The sequence below is a fragment of the Cygnus olor genome, chromosome 4 (genome assembly GCF_009769625.2).
Source record: "Cygnus olor isolate bCygOlo1 chromosome 4, bCygOlo1.pri.v2, whole genome shotgun sequence".
NCBI lineage: Eukaryota > Metazoa > Chordata > Aves > Anseriformes > Anatidae > Cygnus > Cygnus olor.
The window spans coordinates 5,219,018-5,237,083 of NC_049172.1; the positions used below are offsets into that span (position 1 = coordinate 5,219,018).

Consider the following 18,066-nt stretch of genomic DNA (forward strand, 5'->3'; position numbering starts at 1 on the left):
TTCCTGAATTTTGAAAACAACATCCACTCCCTCGTGCTGAATTTGGTAGTTACTTGAAAATTGAAGGGTCGCTGTACCTTGCCAAGAGTTGAGGTGTTCTTAGCAGCAAACACTGCTCGGCATGCTCGGGAGGTGCTGCGCCCCACTGCAGGGTGGCGCCACAGCTCCCTTGGCAGCAAGCACCTGGCCAGGGGGAGACAGGGTTGGGTCTGCCTCCTGCCAGACAACGGCAAAACTTTTACCAGTCTTACTTTAGGCCACTTTTTTGGGGGGGCAAAACTTAGGCAAAATCTGGAGCACTAAAAGGCTCGTTGCCTGGACTTCCTGTGGGATCTGTGGGATCCAGCAGTGGCCCATGGAGAAGCGACGCACGGCACCAAAGTCAGAGCTGTCATAGCGGGCAGAGATCCAGCACCTTTCTTGGCTGGGACTTGACTATAACTCTGCAGGTATTTTCTATTTTGCCCCCAAGGAGCCTGCTATTCAAAGCCCAGAGCTCCCATATTCCCTCACATAGGGCAAGCCCTTCAGCCAGTGATCCCATCAGAACTAACGGGGCCATGCGTGCACCAGACGCTTTGTAGGTCTTTGGTTGTTTTTTAGAGTAGGTTTGGTGGCCGCATGGAGCAGCTGAAATGTAAGCGCTGCATTAGTTGTAATTGCAGATGGAGAAAGGCTCAGGATCAAAAAGTAATCTGGCCTGTTCTCTCAGATGTGTTTGTTCTGTAGTGCTGAACTGAAATTGAAACAGGTTCTGCTCAGAACACGCAGAAAAAGTAGATTTATGGAGTGCTGTACAGCTGCTTTTTCTGAACACAGCAATGTTTTTAAAAATATTTTTAGAGTTGCAAATGTGTCTAATGACTTAAATATTTATGAGCTTGGTTAGTCTACAAAAGCAGATTATTTAAGCTTTGAAAGGGTTTCATTTCGGAAGTACAAAATGGACTTTTTGAAGGCATTGTCAGACCATGACATTGCTCCATGCACAGATGAGTGGATGTGGGGTTTCAGAAAAATTGACGCACATAGCCTGAGCTTTTCTGTGAACAAAACAGACTGTTTGTTTGCATTTTTTTGACAGTTTTTCCAAGTTGCTCCGACTTAGAAGTGAATGCTTCCAACTAACACATCTACATTGCGTAATATTTTTGTGCTGCCATGTATTTATGATCTGCTCTTCACATCTTAACTCATGTGTGAAGTCTTTAATGGGTAAATCCATTGTGAAGCCTGGCAAAACCATGAGATTCCATATGACAGCAAGGACTGCTCACATTAGGAAGAGATTGCAAGATTATGCCTTCTAGCTTTTGATTTACTTAGTAAATTAAAACCTTTGTTCTGATTTTGGCTGGGAAAGCCCCTTTGTTGGCCAGCCACAAAATTTCCATTAATTTGCATTAGTTTTTTTTCTTTTTTTCTCCCAGAGCAGATAACAGCAGTGCTGGATTGTACATCTAAAAGAAAGCGAGGGCTTCTTTTAGAAAGAGTGGGAGCCTGCACCCGAGCAGCGAGCGCCGTACAAATAGCTTTGCTGTTATTCATGTAGCGTGCTAATGAAAACAATGATCTGGGAGAGGCATGAACAGAGTTCTGCCTAATGGAGTCTCATTAAAACAATAATTTGCTGCTTTTCTTTTGAACTTTTCAAAAGCCTTTCTTGAGTTACACCCGATAAGGATGATAAGGGTACTACTGCACGTTCCTCGGCAAATCTGTAACATGCAGGCATTTTCCATCCCGATGTGTGTGTGTGCGCGTATTTACATGAAAGACAGGCCTAAGACAGACCCTCGTTTCCAAACCATATGTACTTTGACTTGAAGACTTTAAGATAATTAACTCGAATATTTTGGTATACAGTAAACAACTGTGGTTTAACCATAAGTAAAAAGAAGCTGGCACTGAAAAGGAACAAGGAAAGCAAGGTCGGCAAAGGTCTGTGTAAATAGCTGGAAGAGGCACTGGGGGGGGATATTTTTTTATTTTTCTCCTAGCGCGCATTCTCTTCTGGCCATTACTCTACAAACTGCTGGTTTTCTGGGTGTGACTGATCGTAGCACTGCTGCTAATGCCGACGTTTGTCAGTGCTTTCAATCGCTCTTCACTAGGTTGTATAACTAGGACATGAAAATACAGGAGAGAAATATTGAGGCTAATGGTTTTGAAGGGGTGTGTGCAGACAGACTTTCTCCTGTATCTAAAGAAAAATGGGCTAACTGCATTACTGTGTGCTTCCTCCTTTGTTTTTCCAGATCCCACGATCAAGCATGGTAAATCCTGTCAATATAAGATGGGGGGAAATGAGAAAATATTTGGAAAGGGGTGTTTTGGAACAGAGTGTTTATGTTCTCTCAAAATGTTCTAGAAAAATGCCGTAGCAGTAACGTGGCAGCATTTTCATGTTCAATTAATATTCTGCAGCATGCGAAAGCCTAACTGATGAGCAGTACTTGTATGATGGGGCTTACTGAGGGGCTGCTCTCAGTATCTACACTGCTATCAGTGATCCCAATGCTGATGTATACATTCAAGCTGTAGATTTCAGCATGATTGCATTGGTTTAATAGAGAAAAAGACCTCTTCCATTGAATAAATGTGGTTAAAGATATTTAAATTATATCAAATCTTGATATGCACACTATATGCTATCTACAACATATGCTAAGTTTAAAGTAATTCATGCATATCGATTCGTATACTCCGTGGCAGCTCAGCAAGATAGCCCGACACCCTCAAACCAAGAATTCTGACTGATCATTTTAATTATGATGATGAAAATGATTTTCGTTTAGTGACAAAGCATCTCTCTCCACTGTATGGATTTTAATCCTTAACCTTTTAAGGTTAATAAGGTAGAGCACTGTCTTGCCTCTGGGCCAGGTCCAGAGAATGTTGATTAAAATGAGAACAGTGCACCAAAGGGACAAGTACAGGTTTTCAGGAATAAAACCGGTGCTTTCAATACAGCCTGCCCATACAGGTCTAAAAAAATGTAACAACATAACTCCAGCAAGGCCTCTGAGAGTCCAGGCACTGGAAAGGGATTTGCAGGAGTGTTCAGAGCAGCAGCTTCCCATTGTGGGAACTGGGATTCTGCAGCAGCAGTTCCTTCCTCTGGGACAGAGGGAGTTATTCCTGCTTCCTTTAGCTTTTGCATCCACACTCTGAATATGGAGAATTGGTACTTGTAAAGCAGGATGCAGTAGAAGCTGATACCTTTGGTGCCACTGATACTACCAACAGCAATGAAAATGGCAATTTCAGTGTTTCTAGGGATGGGCTTTTCTACTCATGCTCATCTGGACAGGATTCAAAATGCTAAGCTGCAGAATTAAAGCGCCTGATTTAGAAGATGCTCTAGCATTTTAACAGCGATCCTCCATTACATTAGTACGATGGGCTGATTTTCCTACTTGAAAAATCTGGTAAAGCCAGTGGGAACTGTGTCTGTTTCAGAACTGAGTGGTCTACCTGCAAGGTCACGTTTTCTGTTTGACTGTTTGTTTGTTTTTCACAAAACACATAAACAGGTGAATTTAGACTCCTGCAAATGTGAAGAGCTGCCTGGTGGGTTCTGCAGCTCTTCCAGCAGGGTGGGTGCACAACCACCACCAGCAGAACTGCCGGTATGGTGCAGAGGGGGGAGAAATCCTCAAGCCTGAGAGCTCATCAGAGCACAGTGCTAAGGACATGGCGCAGAGGGTGCCCTGCCATAGAATTGTGCCGTCTTGCTTGTTTCAAGTGTGAACTATTCTGTGCAGCCCTGTCTTCTGGAGAATTTGAAGAGCAGGAAAATGGAACGGAGTTGCTTGACGTGGGAAAAATACCCTTCCCATGACCAGGGAAAGCCATCTAGCATTACTTCATTACTTTTCAGTGATGAAGTACTTTTCATTCTTGTCAGTCTCGTCTGCTTTTTTGCCTCCTTGCAATGTAACAAGGGAAATAATCCATTGCCTAAGAGGTGAATCATGCTCTGTGTATAGTTAGCTATTACAAATATGCATATATTCTCACAAGCATAAACAGATAAATAGCATTCAGCATTTGAATGCTGAAGTTCCATTGCTGCTAGTTGAACTACCTAGGACTCAGTTATAAATACTTCTATCTGAAAAATTACAACATTATTATTTATTATTATTTTACTTTTGCTGTAGTGACATGTGTAGCACAAGGGAAATAGTAAATCACATCTCCTTTATATCTTCCAGCAAACACTCTAGCAAGAAGTGAGTAAGGAAATCTTCCTTTGCCACAATCACATAGCCATGGTCAACAGTTCATTTCAGCATGGAACTTAAGGCAAGTTGTGCACATATCCATGCTCTAAGAAATGTACGGCAGTTTTTAAACAGGTTGAATATGTTCAACTGTAAAATATGCTTTAGGTAATCAATTTATTTATGTAGAATACACATCGTGGCTAAGACTTGAAAGTAGGAATTTATTTTTTCATACTTGGTTGGTAAATGTGATTGCCTTGATTTGTATTTGTATCCCCTTATAAAAGGGGTAATTGTCAAAGGTACAGAATCACTTCTAATTTGCACATCTGAAAGGAAGGGTACAAGTTCAGAAAAAGGAAAGAATCTTGCAGTTAATTGGGTGGGGGATGGAAAAAAATTATTTGTGTATAGTTGACGACTTATGTGGCCTTGGCATAGCTGAGCCATTTAATCACCTCTACTGTTTCCATCTGTGTAAAAGAAAAAAAAAAAAAAAAAAAAGAAGAAAAGCCAACAAAACCAACCAACCAACCAAAAACCTTAACGTTTTTTCTGTCCTTGTTTGGTCTTGCTTATGTAGACTACCTAGCAGTTGAAAAGCTGACCATACAGAATTATGGGGAAGCACAGCACCTAGACACTGCCTCTGGGCATGGCTGTAATGCAAATAATCCCAACAAGAGTAGTTCAGGAATGGCTTGACTCTTTTGTTTGCACTCTGGGGCATCTAAATGCAAAATGCTTGCCAGTGAAGCATGCACTACCTTGGAGAATCCAACTCATGCAGAATAAAAGTTGTCAAGAAGGTGGTGCAGTTTTGCCATGGTTCCTGTTTCTTTGGCTTTCCTAACAAGTTTCAGATATACGTGGAACTTTTCATTACAATAAACTTGCGTGAACTGAAAAATCGGATCAGGTTGCTGCGTCTGGCTTAGCTTCAGAAATAGAAATATAGTAAGGGGATAAATGAAAGGGCCACCCACTATAAAATGTGGGTGACCAGTATAAGGAAAAAACAAATCTTTAATGGATATTTATTCCAAAGACTGTTACAAAGAAACTGCTCACAGTCTGATGTTGTGCCAAGCATAGGGGATTAAACTTTTTAATGACTTTATGTTGATTAACATCCAAGACATCTAGGAACAAAGAAGAGATTCCGTAACTCCACATAAAGAATATTATTTTCAGACTAGAAGAGAGTGCTTGAAAACATAAGTCCAGAAAATATGGCAAAATGTAGCAGGGAAGAGGACAAATAGCAGTCTTAGCTGCAGAATCAGCTGATTCTGAGGATGGGGGCTAGACCTATAGTTAATTCAATGCTATATGCCAGAATCCTAGGTAATTGTGTGCTGATCACTACTAGAATAGCACAGTGTCCTTTTTGACTTGATCTATAAACTGCATAGGATTAATCCTGTTTCTCTGGACTTTTTTTGGTACCTTTATCAAGAAATGACTGCCACTGTTCTGCACCCCCATACCCTGCAGATACAGAACCTGAGTCTACATTTTTTTTCCTTTTTTTATCGCATGCCTATGACCCTAAGGGATTTCCACATTTTTGCCCCACCCCCTCTGTGTTATGGTCCCTAGCGTTAAGAGAAATCTTGCCTGAAAATGGAAAGGGGCCCATAAGAGCGAGAAGAGGGCGTAGTCAAGAGTGCAATGTCTGGAATGAAAGATAGTCCCTCGGTGGCTATTGCAGACTGAAACCAAGAGCAGCCCTTACTAACTCAGGGGCTGCAGACATAAATGTAGTCTGAAGCCACCCTGTTCTTGCCTCCTGGACTGCATGTGCTGAGCTCTCTCTTCTGAGAATTGGGGCCTGGGTTTGTTTGAATTAATAGTGAAGTCATTACACTATGTAAATATGTTAGTGTTCATCTGGTTTTACTCACAAGTTATTCTTGCCTTGCTGTGTTGTTCATGCTTTCTTGTTTGTGCAAAATTAACTAGGAGCATTTTAAAAGAAAAGGAGAAAAAAAAGGGTAAATAGTGTTGAAACCTTGATTGCTACGATTTTTACCACAGGCTGAAGTCAAGTAGGCCCCTCTAACTTAATCATATAATGAGAGCATGATGACTTTTTAATGACACTATAAGGGTCCTTTCCTTTTCTGCCATCTTTGGCCTCCTTTGTGTCAAGTGTGATAATTTGCCTTAATAGCCTAGCATTACATTTTTTCCTTTTCACTGTTGCTGAGGAGCCAGCCAAACAGGAAGCAACCCAAGACTCACCACTCGACAGGGGGTGCCTGTGCCCTCAGGGGCTGTGCCCCATCCCTTCCCCAGGATGGCTGTTCTTCAGGTTGTCCCAGCGGATGAGTACTGCTGGCCCTGGTACAAGCACAACTGATGCTGGAATGAGTCAGGATGAGGAGCTGCGGCTCCTGTATTGTAATTTTTCCTGTGATTGTGATGGGGAAAGCCAGGTTGCATTATAGGTTCCTCCTGTTTCTCAGTCTTATGCAGACCAAATGTAAGATCTGAAGAAACATCATCCTTCTTCTTCTTCTTCTTCTTTTTTTTTTTTTCCCGCTTAAAACGTGTGAACTTTTGTGGCCAACTCTTTGAATTCTGCCATGCTCAATACTGGTGAGAGGGAGCCGGTGAAGATGCCCAGCGTTGTTTTTTTGTTCTGATATTAAAGCTGGGCTGGCTGACTTCCCATGTCCAACTTCTATTTGCTGTAGGTACTTTGGAGTTTGAGATTCAGGGCTTGGTCCCTCTCAGTTCCCCTGGCAATGGAGCGGTCACGGCTATCACATTGGAGAGGGGCTTGTGTAGAGTAGGAAGAGGCAGTGAAGGTGTTTTGAATCTCAGATGACTGTGGTGGTTTCTGATTTGTAGAGAAAGAACCAGGGACTGAACGAGAGGCCATGTGTTCCCACATAAATGACCATCACAGAGCGAACAATGATGCTGACATTCAGTAACAATGTTAGATTGCAGTCAGCGGTCTGCTGAGGTGGAGACTGCGGTTCATCCTTCTCAGACATATTGCTTCTGGCTGTCTCTCCAGTTGACGTGAACTCTTGTTTTCTTCAGGGCTGTCCTTTTACACAGGAGGGCCAGAGAAACTGCATTTTGAAAACTAGTGTCTTAAATGCTGTGTATTCTGCAGTGCAAAGTGTATTCTGCAAGGAATACCTTGGAGTCATTTCCAGGATGAGGACTGCAGACACTGCACAAATGGTTATAACTTGGAAGCGTTCTCTCTCCAGGCTCTGGAGCAGACAAATGGAATTTCTGCACTGACTTCGATATGACAGGGTTTCCCCCTTGCTTTTCCTAGATTTTGTGAATGTTTAAGAGCAAAGGAAGTTTATTTCCTCAGTAGCTGTACTTCGGAAAGTAAAGCTGTCGTTTCATCTTTCTTGCTGAATGCACGTTTGCAGGGATGGTTCCCAATAAAAGCTCCACCTTAAAAGTGTATCACAATTTGGGGACATTCAGATGCAGGTGTTTGAACAGTGACTTGCTGCCAGTTCCCAGCAATGTTATTCTACTCCCAGTCATAATATCTGAGTATCTACCTGCAGTTTAGTGCCTGGTGCTTTCTGTGCTACAGGATCTGCTAGCTGCTTCCATCTGGGCAATATTCTTAGATGAATAAAATAACCCATACTTCTAGAGTTAATAGATCCCGAGGGAAAACTGTTTTTGGCAACCTACTGTTCATCCATAGCAGTAAACATGCTGATCAAAAAGCCAGAAGAATCCTACTCTGGAACAGATGATAAATAGCCAATTAGAGACAAAACTAAAAAGCAAAACCATTAGAAAAGGGGTGGGGAAAACGCAGAGATAAAAGGACAAGAACAGTCTGCTGAGAAGGCTGGACATAGAACAAAGTGCGTGTTAACAAACCTTTATTCTTTGAGCGGTCTTTGGTGATGCAGTCGAAAATGACATAAAATCAAGACCTAGAGGCTTCCTGTCACATTGATTTAGCACTACATTGTTGGCTTCAAAGATTACCTAATGTTGTTTTGATGCTGTCTGTTGTAGTGCTGTTGCTGGTAGTTTACCAGGCAATATGAACCACATACACTGAGACAAAACCTCCAAAATGTAGGGCCAAACTGACTCTTCCCCAAGCTTTTGAACCTTTTTAGTCATCTTTTGTAAGGTACCAGTTTTATGGAACAGGAGGTCTCCTTCAAACTCAAGATTTCTGTTTGCGGTATAGGAGGTTCCTGGTCTCTCCAGATGTTGAGATGGAAGCATTGCTGTGTAGTCCTATGGTTGTGATGCAAGGGAGGGAGGAGAAACTTGAGCACCTGCATGCATAGTGCAGGAAACATGGTATGTTTCCTTTGAAATGGGAGGATTCAGCAAAGTGACACCAATATGAGTCTGAGGCTGGTAACTTACCTTAAAGGTGTGATAGAACAGAAAGACTCATAGCTGTGCTGCCTTGGGAACTATGATATATATGCTGCATCCTGGCGGTAGTTTTATGCTGTTTTGTGGTATAAATAATATATATCTGAATATGTTTTGGGCATAGTGTGCTGGCCTTTAAGTCATTTGAAAATAGAGCTCATTCCAGGTTTTATCTAGATGGGGAATCGAAGGAGCATCAAAATGAATAAACTTTAAGGTGTATTAGTTTAAGTGTCTTAAACCTATGAGTTTATACTTTCACAGCTCATGTAGAACACACTAAATTAAGGCCAATACAATTCAATTAGCAGTATTTACCCAGGCATTCAAATGAGCCACTTTAACTTTGCACCTCTGTGACTCTAGAGTAATTCAGTTCAGCACTACAGTCTTCTAGTTTAGCTTCTCTGTATGTCCTTCCGAAGGCAAGGCCAGCTTTAAAGAGACACCCCAATTACCTCTTCCCAGCAGGACACAAAACAGAGGTAGAAGACCTGTAGAACACCTGTAAGAACAGGTGTTGAATTGTGAGCTGTTGAATAAGAGGTTGTGCTGTAGACCAAAAATGCTAGTTGACCACCATATGGCTGGGAGATCGCATCAGATCACAGTACGATTGAGACTTCATTAGATAAAAGGTCTTTGGAGGTCTTCTGGCCACACTGGAAGAGGTACCGTTTGTGCTGGAGAGCTGTGTGCACAATAGGGCAACACAGCTCCCATATTTATTTTAAGGTGTTTGACTCTTCTTTCCCCAGGTACTGCAGCTACACGCTTCCTCCCTAAGCACATCTCCCCGTGCAAGTCCCTGTTGCTTGCCGAGCAGGAGGTTGTTTTCCATGACATTTTGTTGGGATGAGGAAAGCCTGAGTCAGGACCTGCATGAGTCCTGCAGCCTTGCCAGTTCAGAGAGCCCTCAGTGAAGTTTGTTTTTTGGTTGTTAAGATCTCAGTTTTCTTTGGCTCTAGCAAATTGTGAGAGCTGGACTACTGCATGTTTTAGAAATGTTCTTCCCCTGGTGGTCTAGCAGTGGATTGAGTATTACTTTCAAACACGAATATTTATTGTCTTAATAATGCAGGCTTCTGGGGCCATTAGCCACACAGTTTGAAGGAATGATCTTCGGAGGCTGCAATGTACACATCCGTGATGTAGCACTATGTCAAACTGAATCAGACCTCATAAACAGCAGTATTGTTTTAAGTTGAAGAGTTAAAAATAAGTTATTGCTAGAAGAAAGTGTCTGTGCTTAATCTAGAGGCAGAAGATGGTGCTTTTCTCTCTGGGTCTGGCAGAGAAGTGGGTCAGAGATGTTTGAACAAGAAAGAGGCTTGGGGAAAAAAAAATGAATCGTTAAGCTTGTCATGGCAACTGAATGAAGTAAATCTGTTTCACTGCAACTACTGTGAGTTTTGCTTTCAGGAATGGTCTGTGCCACAGCAGTCACTGAGAGTTGAGAGTTTCTGATGAGATCAGTCTGAGACAGGATCCATGTCTGGAGCTGTCTGAGAGCACAGCGTGATTTCCTCCATGGGATAAATTAACCGTGGCTTTCTGCTTGTGCACAGTGAGGTCCCTCGCTATCATCTATGCTTGTGTTGAGCTAAGAATAGAAAACAGCAACATCAGCAGTGCTGTGGGAAAACTGCACTGCTCCAGATGGCTGCTGATAAGCTCTTTTCTCATTTGGGATTAAAAACAAAATAGTAGTAAATGACGGTCGTTTCCCATCCACATCTTAATTTACATGCTTGCTTCACAGCTAGGAGAAAGCGAGGCGAAGTATATCTTAGACATGGATTTGTCTGAATACATTTGAGAAGCTATCAGAAAGCAGTTCAGTCGCCTTGCAGGAAAAAAGCTATAGGAGGAGGGGTTTTTTTGTTTTGTTTTGTGCTTTTTTTTCTTTTCAATTTTGTTTTATCCAATTTATGTGGTTCTGAGCGAAGATCTCTTATTTCCATTGTTACAAAGGTTTGTGTCCTGTGAGATCCCATTAGGTCTTTTCATTGCCTTGCACAGAGAGGGTCTTCGTTCCCTCTCCAAAGAGGTGACTGGGACAAATCCATTGTGCAATGTATTCATCTAGCTGTACAGGCCATGTGTTGCATGCAACTGTCCCATCAATTCTGATCTGCTAAAAAACAAAACAATTTTGAGATCTCTGCTCAGGATCAAGCCTAACCCAAGGAGTCAAACAGTGACTTGTATTCTTTGTAATTATTCTTGACATCGGGCTATTTGGTGAAAGCATATGTTTGCATTTCCTAATTTGTTGGTATGCTTTTACTTTGGATTAATTCTCAGAGAGAGAGAGAGAGGGGGGGGAGAGAGAGAGAGAGAGAGAGGGAGAGAAGCAAAAGCAGACCTGGCACCCCTGTAGCTATTTCATGCATTTGCTCTATGAGAACAAAGTCCTTGCTCAGAAAGAGAGTTCTGCCCTGTCCAGAGCAGGACGAGAGGGGAGGCGCTCACCATGATTGAGCCAGTTGGTTGCTTCATCGTGCCTGATGGCTGTGGAATATTGAGCAATATGCGTAGTCCTGAGAGTAAAGACCAATGTGATCTATTGTTCGGCTCTTATATGGAGGGTGGAAACCCTGTTCTCTCACCTACAGTTCAGTTCATGATCAATAAATTATGTGATCATCCAGTTAACACACTGGCTGTAGAGAGGTCAGCTTCCACCTCTTTAACAGCCATTGTTTTAAATTTTATAAATGTATAATTAATTGAAATAAGGAAAATAACCTTTTCTTCTTAAGGAACAAGTGAGGAATAGACTGAGTTGCAGTACCAATTCATTTGTGGTAAGCTGTCTCATAGACATGGTGTGAATACTGGTGATATGGGAAAAAAAAAGGTCTTTTGACAGCAGAAAAATATTTCTGCTGGATGTGATAGCATAACCTAACGTACGGGTGTTTGTGTAGGGTATTAATAACTAGGGATTACAGGGGATGTACAAGCCTGTGAGTAGTTGCCTAAATGTGATTGCTACTACGCTGGTACCTAGGAACCAGGGTTATTCCTAGGATAACGTATGTATCCATTTCCTGGTGCCCTTTGTCTCACCTTTACAACAGCTACTGCCTCTTTGCTGGTTGAGTGCAATGAAGGCTTGACCCGGTAGCTCCGCAGCACTCTTACTTTCCAGCTGTACTGCTGACAGAGGCTTTTCTCCAGTTCTTCAGGTCAGTTCCCAGTAACCAATGTGGGATGTTTGTTAGAGAGAATCTGGCCAAGTGTCTGGTGTGGTAACCAGAGTGATCTTGTCATTTATGTGGTACATGAGACTAAGGTTCTCTTCTTGAGTACTGCTCAGGATCCACGGTAAAAGGGTAATGAATAACCTTCTTGCTGTTTCTTCTGCTGGGAGTGGTAGTAGCCATGATCATCTGCCAGGACTGACTCTGCACTAGGACTTTATGATGTGTTTAAAAAAAAGAAAAAGCTTTAACTGCTTTTGGGGGAGTCTGTACTGGTATCTGTTACACTAAACCACTTATTTAGGTACAGCTCCTCTCAGTGTTGGAGGTGGGTCTGAAGCCAGCGGTGTCTAGGACTACTTGTGCTGGGTAAGTGATGACACAGCTTAGGTAAAAATGCCAGTTGCTCTTCTCACTTTTCTCTGACATAGTGTGCTAGTACAGCGTGGAGTAGCTTCAGCATAAAAACAAATGAGACATCATAATATGAGCAAATGAGAGCTTGGTGACTAAGACACTGGCCGGGAATACTGTCTTCAAATATTTGCTGGAGGCCAAGCTGAAACTCAAGCCCTTATCTCCCACAGCTCTATAATGTGTGCCTGCCATCAGACTATTCACTCACCCTTCAGCACATTACAGCATCTGTCTTATTCTTCCGCTGGAGTGCTTCTGCGTTACGTTTTATAGTGCCAGACAGAGAGACTTGGGCTGACTGACTCCACAGCACAACGGCCCCACCACTCAGTGTTATTCCAGCTTGTGGTGAAACTCTGTGGTTCAGGGTGACCACATAAAATGTGCGGGATAGTAAATGACTCCAGCAAAAATATCAAGAAAGCCTCATTGCAAGTTAGCTGAGAAAAGGTGCTAAGTTAGATCTCCTCTGGCAAAAGGGGAAGATGAAAGTAGAAATAAACCTCACTCCTGTACGCTCCTCAGATTGAAGGCATGGCATTAGCCACTTAGTCATGGAAGCTAGATAGTCACTTGCTTCCTCAGCCTCACTGTGAATTTAATACAAAAGGAAGAGCCTCAGTAGTAGTTCTGGAAGGACCTTTTTCAACTCTGGAGGAAAGAAAAAACAAAAACAAACAAAAAAAAAACCTTCCCCCTTTATAAACTGCATCATTTTCCTTGAATATTTCTGTCATGTGGTCTTGGCATTTTTGAATACAAACTCAGGAAGGACAGGAATGGAGATTCCCTCTGTCTCAAAAAATAGAAAAGGTTAATGTTTATGTGTTGCTATAACTTAGTTGGTAAAGGTTTGTCTTGGTGGACTGATGTAAGGGACATCCTGGCTCAGAAAGAGCGGCATCCATTTAAATACCTAGCCTGAAACCCCCAACATAAAGAAAAAAAAATGCAGTACGTCTTTGCTGTGCATTCTGGACAGATATTCAACAGTATATTTTATAGGAGAATACAAAACTAATTGGAATGTCTGAGGAGAAAACAGCAAACAATGCCCTTCATCAGAAAACAATCTGAAAATGTGATGCTATCACAGGCAAATCTAGGTTATACCATGCTATGAGTGACCTGCTTGCATGTAATCTGGGCTAAAAAAAATTAAGTAAGATTGTTTAAATGCAGCTTCAGGGAGTGCTACATATTTTATCTCAGTTTCATCTGGTTTCCCATAATATCAAAGCCGTGTTTAGTGGATAGAGATTTACGACCAGAAAATGATATGTATAACTGAAGAATGTGAAGGGATGAAGTGCCTTGTAGAATTAGTTATCATTGCTGGGGAAGTAGAGCTGGTTTACAGCTTGCTTTTTCCCTCTCCATCTGGGACTGATTTGTGTCTTCGCATTGTATATAGGAAATGTTCTCTGCTATTCGCTAAACGTAAAGACTGTGTTTTAGGCACTGTGGTGTAAGAGTTTCTGAAAACTTTGACTCATGCATGGACTATTGTTAGTATGTATGTTTTTACAAATATTTTTTCTTTATCCTGTATCTTAAAATATATATACATATTTATACTTAGATGCTCAGCTACTGCTGGCAATGGGACAATTATGAACACATTTTCTTTCCCTCGTGTTAGCCAAGGCTATGTACATACTATATTATTTTGTTTTATTTTTGTGTTTTAATACTGAGCACTGTGAAGACAGAGAACTAACTTTGCAGGAGGAAGGAGTTATTCCAATGAATGTCTAGTGACTAGGAGACAAGGCTATGTAGACATTTTTGTTTCAAGCTCCCAGTGATTGATAGTTAAGATATCAAATGGATGGTGGTTTTGGAAGAAAGATCAAGGCAACTGATGGCATCAGGCATTTGCAAGGAGGTTTTTCACAGAGCTGGCTGGCAGCTGGGCTTTTGGGGTTTTGAATGGACTTGCCAGTTGTTGTCCAAGCTTCATGTAACACAAAATGATTTGTGGATGTGTTGCAGTCATTGGCCTTTGGTAGCTGAATGCTTTGGCTTATTTTTAATTTCAAAAATGTCATCTCGGTTTAGGACAGGGCTTTAGAGTGGGACTAAAGGCTGAGTTATGTCACTTCTCTTGGAAATTTTTAATGTCAAAATTGCCTTTTGTTACTTTTACCATTCTTAAAGGTCAAGTTGAGATTGGCAATCAGGCGCGTATCTTAAATATCTTTTAAATGTCACTCAGCCTAAAAGCCAAAAGTAAAACAGACACTAGATATGGTACGCAAGAGCATTCATTAGCACCATTCAGAATCAGGGAACTCTTTTTTTAAAAGCTGTTTGAGGAACCAAAAGAAAACTGCAAGTAGGCTTCTTGCTGACAAGTTGCAGGTGTATACCACATGCCCATATTGGAAAAAAGATGCGGTTATGAAGGTCTTGATGACAGACAAGGGTCTAAAATGCCTTCATCTCCAGGTTTTAGTTAGTTCATCTGTTTTTTATTTGCATTTCACCCCGCTAGCAGTTTTAGTATTTTCCAAACTCAGTAAAACCATGCACAGATCTATGCAAAATTACTTTTCTGCATTTTCAGTTACTTAGTTTAGTAAGGTCTTACTTTAGCTATATCATAATTTTTAGTTAATTATTTCTTGCTGGAAAACTGAGAGGAAGGACTGATAAGATTGAGGGGAGAGCATTTTATCTAGGTCTGCTTTGCCAGAATAGGTAGAACCCACTTACGCCTTGAGCGTATCATGCAGGTGAGCATTTGCATTTGTCTCTTATCACTACTCCTAGCTAAAAGATCTGACCTTCTTTGATGAATGAGGGTGAACTTGAGAGGAAATGCTTATTCTTAAGGGAGAAAGCCTTATTATGCATACATCTAGTTACTCCAAACAGCTGCACTCTAGATTCGCTCTTCAAAGATGCATATATTCAGAGTAACAGAGCAGCAGCACTCTGGAAATATCCAGCCAGCTCTTTTGTTACTGTAAAATAAATTTTGAAAAAGAAAATAACTAATGAAATCACATGGAAAATGGCATGGGTCCACCCAGCTAGAAAATCTTGCATGTTTTTATTATCAGACCTCTTTCTTCTCCAATTCTCAAGAGAATGGCACAAAGACAGAGAAAAAGGTAGTTCTCCATGTAAAAGAATAGTTTTCACAGCAAATTCTCAACAGCCCCCATGTTTGTCTTTCCTGAGAACAATATAATCAAGTCTTGATTAAAAATATTTAAAAAGTAATCATTCTGCATTGAAAATTAGTCAATTGAGCTTTTTGTTTGTGTTGAACAAATAATTGCGGGAGTCATTTTTAAAACAATAAAAGCAACACTTTGATTCGTTTAAAACACTGGAGAAAATTAGTTGAGGAAGTGTAAACATCATTTTCCAGAAAGTGCCCAAAATTTATTCTCATCTTTTTATCTAAACAAATTCCTCAAGTATAATTTTGAGGAATGGAAAAAATCTATGATTAATTTAATAGGCAGTAAAATTAGATGCAGACAGTGAGCATAGTTTGTAGCTGTGTGGGAGTCAGCAGAAGGGATCCTGGAATGTGATGGTGTCATTATGTGTCCTTAAAGCATCGTGTCTTTTCCTTTTGTAGGAATAAACTTGCCCTTCTCTCTTTTTGTAGGAAAGTATAGTACCTTCTCACGCTCTGTTTAGGAGGCAGTTTTCCTGTAAGATAATGTTTTTGATGAAAATGGGAAAAATTTATATGTCTCTCTGCTTTCATGGAATTACATGTGCAGGAGATTTTGTGCTGTATAATATATGCTGTGCTGTATACCATTGGGATGTTGTCTAACACTTGGCAGGTTTAAGGAGTATACTAAGCACATACATGAAGTAAAGGTTATCGAAGTGAAATGCTGAATAGAGATATTTGTTTTCTTCCAAATGGTGTGGGTCAGTGTGGAGTGGTGCAACTGCAAAGGAGTTTGTACCAATGTGGCGTGGACATTGACTGTAAGAACAGTGAACTTACTATCCTACCCGATACCTGTCAAAGCAAAATTCCTTCATGGAATTAAGACTCAAATTCAAATGTTACCTGTTGCAGAGTGTGTATCAGGACTTCCAGTGACTGAGACAAGTTTTCTGGCTCTGTTTTTTTTCTTCACTGTAGAGTTTTAAGTTCTTGTCTATGAATCAGAGGCCTGAGAACTTGGAACCCACAGAACTACAAGTTCTCTTTTGCCAACATATGTTTGAGGCAAGAAAAGATGAAACCACCAAGGGATCTGGTTGTATTTTTGTAATTCTTGAAGTTGTTATACAGTTCTACCAGCAGCTTGAGCTTAAGGATTGCTGTAAAGTGTCCCTACCTGCATCTCCTAGTCGAAGCGAATGGTATCTCACTTGCAGGTTTCTCCATTTTTATTTATTTTATTTGGAAATGGACTATATACATACCTTGTACACTGCTTCACTTTTCTTTTTACCCACCAGGCCTATCCTTGCACCAACGATAAGGAATGTGAAGTTGGGCGGTACTGTCACAGTCCTCATCAAGCAACATCTGCATGCGTGATATGCCGGAGGAAGAAGAAGCGTTGCCACAGAGATGGAATGTGCTGCCCTGGGAATCGCTGCAACAATGGTACTTCTTTGGTCATTTCTTCTTTTCCCTCTGTAAAATCAGCATTTTGATAGTATCTACTGAAAATAGATTTCCAAATGTTCTCAGCAGAAGTATTTGTTTCTGGGTAACTCCAGTTTCTTTCCTAAATCAAAATAAAATCCCTTTTACTGAAGGGATTTTATTCAGTATTTTTACTGAAGCTGAAAATAACATTAGCTATAAGCTTTACTTGTCTTTTTCTTTTGGCTTAGAAAAGATGCTGAATGATCTTCTTTCTCTTCTAATTCTAGAGAAGTGCAAGATCTAATTTTCAAAACTTCATAGGAAACCAGTCTAATCTGTGACTCAATTTTATAACTGCATATCCATTGTGTGGTTGGACAGGGGAAGTTTTATGCTGAACTAGCCAAGAGAAATATAGACCATTAAAGAGTAAAATTAGACCAACTGGATTCATGGTTGTCATATCAATGCAGAACCAGATGGTGCCTAGCTTGGAAGGGGAAGGGAAGAGAGGCAAGAAGGGAAAAGAGGGACAGCTGTGACAGTACAGCATGAGTTGAAATTCAAAAGCTGTGCCAGGCTAGAGGCTGGCTGTTCAATCTCCCTTGCCTCTTTCCCCTTTCTCCCCCTCCCTGAAGCATGCCCATGCATGAAGTCACAGTTACCATCTCCACTACTCTAATATCCTCCACTGCAAGGAACATAGGAATGTATTTTTAATGTATCTTTAAACCTTTTCTCCACTTCATTATCTATAATGGTATTTTTACGTTTAAGGCTTGTGTACAAGCAGACTTTTTCCTCCTTTGGGCTGGGGAAACCCCCAGATGATGAAGCCACTGACAAAAATCACAGCATCTTTTCAAGTGCTACATTCAATGTGGCTTGATTGGCAGGAAAACTGCAAAGAACCCATATTTTTAAGGAAGCAGAAGAGACCCAAGGAATCCTAGAAATACTTTCCCTGGGGGGGTTCTAACCATACTGTTTACATTCCCATACTCTCCTCTTGAGATCAGAGAGAGATGTCTCCAAGGCAGTCTCCAGATGCTCAGACCATAAAGACAGTGTGACAGCAAGACTGTGACAGTGAGTGAAGCGCTGCTGTGATGAAATTAGGGGTCAGGGATCAGTGACAGAGCTGTAATTAGAGCTGAGAGTTGCTGAAGCTGAGCCCAGCACCCCCTTGCTTTCATGGTTCCAGTCCCAATCCTGGTCCAAGTATGTT

The 18,066-nt window shown here is 41.2% G+C and overlaps 1 protein-coding gene and 1 long non-coding RNA gene across 3 annotated transcripts in view; one reads left to right on the top strand and one right to left on the bottom strand.

The window, feature by feature from the left end:
- Positions 1-18,066, top strand: part of DKK2 (dickkopf WNT signaling pathway inhibitor 2) — a 46,390-nt gene that overhangs the window by 23,254 nt on the left and 5,070 nt on the right. For both annotated transcript variants that reach the window (XM_040554752.1, XM_040554753.1), the window contains one exon: positions 16,703-16,853. In XM_040554752.1, coding sequence (XP_040410686.1) covers positions 16,703-16,853 — 151 coding nt within the window. The remainder of the gene's footprint in view (positions 1-16,702; positions 16,854-18,066) is intronic.
- LOC121069055 overlaps positions 10,558-18,066 on the bottom strand; it is a 133,409-nt gene continuing 125,900 nt past the window's right edge. The window contains exons 7-8 of the long non-coding RNA XR_005819218.1: positions 16,667-16,883; positions 10,558-10,767 (exon numbers count right to left, since the gene is read on the bottom strand). This is a non-coding gene — a long non-coding RNA (uncharacterized LOC121069055). The remainder of the gene's footprint in view (positions 10,768-16,666; positions 16,884-18,066) is intronic.